The sequence below is a fragment of the Etheostoma spectabile genome, chromosome 1, assembly GCF_008692095.1.
Source record: "Etheostoma spectabile isolate EspeVRDwgs_2016 chromosome 1, UIUC_Espe_1.0, whole genome shotgun sequence".
Taxonomy (NCBI): Eukaryota; Metazoa; Chordata; class Actinopteri; order Perciformes; family Percidae; genus Etheostoma; species Etheostoma spectabile.
In genome coordinates, this window is record NC_045733.1 from 18,304,801 (window position 1) to 18,307,780 (window position 2,980).

The 2,980-nt window shown below is 38.8% G+C and overlaps 1 protein-coding gene across 5 annotated transcripts in view; it reads left to right on the top strand.

The window, feature by feature from the left end:
* The window catches only part of anp32a (acidic (leucine-rich) nuclear phosphoprotein 32 family, member A), a 5,990-nt gene extending 3,389 nt beyond the window's left edge, over nt 1-2,601 (top strand). For 2 of the 5 annotated variants that reach the window (XM_032510270.1, XM_032510318.1), the window contains exons 5-7: nt 56-171; nt 253-307; nt 1,300-2,599. In XM_032510270.1, coding sequence (XP_032366161.1) covers nt 56-171; nt 253-307; nt 1,300-1,367 — 239 coding nt within the window. In that variant the 3' untranslated portion in view covers nt 1,368-2,599. The other 3 variants (XM_032510367.1, XM_032510298.1, XM_032510345.1) reach the window with 3 other exon arrangements.
* Nucleotides 2,602-2,980: the final 379 nt, after the last annotated feature.

Genomic DNA, 2,980 nt, shown 5'->3' on the forward strand with positions numbered 1-2,980 from the left:
AAATAAAATTGAATTGAATTGAATTAATTATCAACCGCCAACTGGTTTCACCCAGATGTAGATGAGGAGGAGGATGACGAAGATGCAGCACCAGGAGACGAGGAGGAGGAGGAGGGAGAGGAGGAGGAAGAGGAGAATGAAGAGGAGGAAGAGGAGGACTTAAGTGGAGAGGTGGGAATAAATGAAATCTGCATTAAAAAATGTTCGGCCTGATATAATTATGCTGACTGTCCCTTGTATTTTTTTTGAAAGGAGGAAGAGGAGGAAGATCTGAATGACAAGGAGGTTGATGATGAGGATGATGAAGGTGAGGAAAATGGTGACTGACTTTGAATTTAGAAGCTGTCTCCCAATTCCATACTACATACTAAGTGTATATAATGTATACTAATCTTTATACCATTGTCTGTAAATACTCAATTCTGATTGGCTGCAGGGAGTCTATTAAAAAGTGATATAAGACACCAAATTAGTAGATCCGGTGTAACTGACTGTTTGCCGTTCTAAATTGATGTGCTACATTAAAACTCAACAGGACACATTTAACTGTTTTTATACTAACCAGAAATGATACAATAACTGTAGCCTGGCTCCGCTCTCCTACGTACTTCCGCTCAATTTCCCTTCAGTACTACGCCTGGGGTCGCGATATAGTGTCAGGTTTTCTCCAGCTAGCAATTAGCGATGCTAATACTAAATATAAGCCTTGTTGGGAGATTGGTTACGGCAGATCCAGAGTGGCTCTGGGCAGATCCAGTAGTTTTAAATGTCAGAGTTCCCGCCTTCAAGGAAGTGACACTTGTTGTGGCCAGACTCTCTGTACAATCAAAATGTACCAGAGTCTGGTAGGACCAGGCTGCAATAAATGGGCCATGCAAAGGCAATCAAACATATACTTTTAGAATGACCCTACCTGACTTAAAAAAGAAAGTCTCCCCCCCCCCAAAAAAAAAGCATTCCTGGAGCTGTTTCACTGTCAGCCATAGTTCCCTTGTGCATTGCATTGTGTTCAAATAGTGTCCTTCAACACATTACTTAATGTTGTCACTTTTCCAGCGTGAACACACAACCAACCTTAGAATTAGTACATAGTATAGATTTGGGACTCAGCTGATTAGGAAAGTCTTTATTGTCCATAACAAAGCGTTTTTTTTTTTTGTAATGTGAAAATTGCATACAGTTTAAGTCAGCATTGCTGTCGTGATGATGCCAAAAACGTGAAGACTTTAACAGGAACATTGATATGCTTCTGGGGTTTGTGTTTTTTTGTTTTTTTAAATGCGACTCCTTATTTTGTAGAAGAAGAACGAGGTCAGAAGAGAAAAAGGGAACTGGATGAAGAAGGGGAGGAGGATGAAGACGATTGAGCGTCCTCTTGAAGCTAAGTTGTGAACTGTTTTAAGCTTGTATCTCCCAGTCACTTCCCAACAACCCCATGTATTTCCTCCCCCCCCCCCCGATTTCATATTGCAGTAGGAGTGTTTTTTGTTTGGCCAGTCAGGTAGACGGGGTTGCTGGAGAATAAGTTACTTCATGTACCCTTGATGCTCCCGTGTTCCAGTCTTTACAGTCCACTTTAACTGCTTTGTGGACGCCAGTTTTGTAATATCAATATTAGCAAGATAAAACCTTTTTAAGAATTTTTTCTTTTCTCACCGTTTGTGTAAGACCAGTTTCTGATGACTTATATATTTCAAGACCCACCCCCCCCCCCCCCCCCCCCCCTTCAAAAGAAAAAAAAACAAAATGAAACAAAAAAGAGTGCATGTCTAATACATTTCAAGTCAACTACTGGATTTCATGTATGGCTTTCCTCTCCTCGTCTTAAACTTATTTTGCATTGGTATTTTTTTATTTTTTTTTTTTTTAATGTAAGTTATGTATTTGTAGTGTCACAAGTATGCCAATACTCTCTGCTGTCCTGGTGTGAAACTTCTGTCTCAACATGCACAGTGTGACACTCGCAGGGCATATTTTTAAATCATAGAAAAACAAATGTCTGCCCTTGTCAAAGCTGCTCCTCCTCCTTAAACCCTCAGCTTTGATAGTTCGGAAATTACGTGTTCTTGTAAATAATGACCAAATCTATTTTTTTGTATTCTCTTTGATGACGGCAGACATTAAACAGACAGCTGAGTTGAAACTATGAATTGTAATAAGATATTAAATATGTATGCTGCTTTATCTAAAATACGCAGTGTGAAATTTCTTGAATTTGAACATAACTTTGTATGCATAATCTTTCCATAAAGAGAAATGTTCAACATCAGAACTCATTATCGCTTTTTCCATTTTCTTTTCTGTGACACACAGGTGGCAATGTTTGAATTTGTGGTGGTAGTGTAGAGAAATACCTAAATAGAAAAAAAGATATAAATGGAGGTTAAAACCGCAACTTATGTGCATTGAAAATGTATTGTTTCAAAGTGTAAACTCTGGAAAACAGTCAGGTATTTGGACTTTGTTTTCACTATTATACGTAATGGTCAAATTGGCCTACCTCAGTGATTTTTCACCATATGTTAAATCCACTGTCATCAGCCAAATTGTTTTTTTTTTCCCCTTCCCATTCACTTCAATAAATCCCTTTTATATATGTTTTGAAGTTTGTGGTCTTTGTTCATCACAGTCAAGTCAAATGGGAAAGTGTATAAAGGATTCAAGTTTTAGGTCATCAGGTATCGAGGATGATGGAAAACTGATTACGATGCATTTTTCAGCAGACCAAACAAATATGGAGGAACTGCCATGTTAACCCTTCTCTAAGCCAAGATGCCCTCCATCCTCTGTATGAAGAGAGTTGTTCATATTGAGCATAAAAGCCTTTCCGTACTGTTATCCTACCTTTACAAATGAGCAGTTAAGTGGTTGGTTTCAGTCCTCTGTACACCTTTACTAAAAGGCCTGACATAACAACTCCAGCCCAACTTCACCTGTCCCCACTTGCTCTCTGGTAGATCATTTCCCCACTGTCTACTTT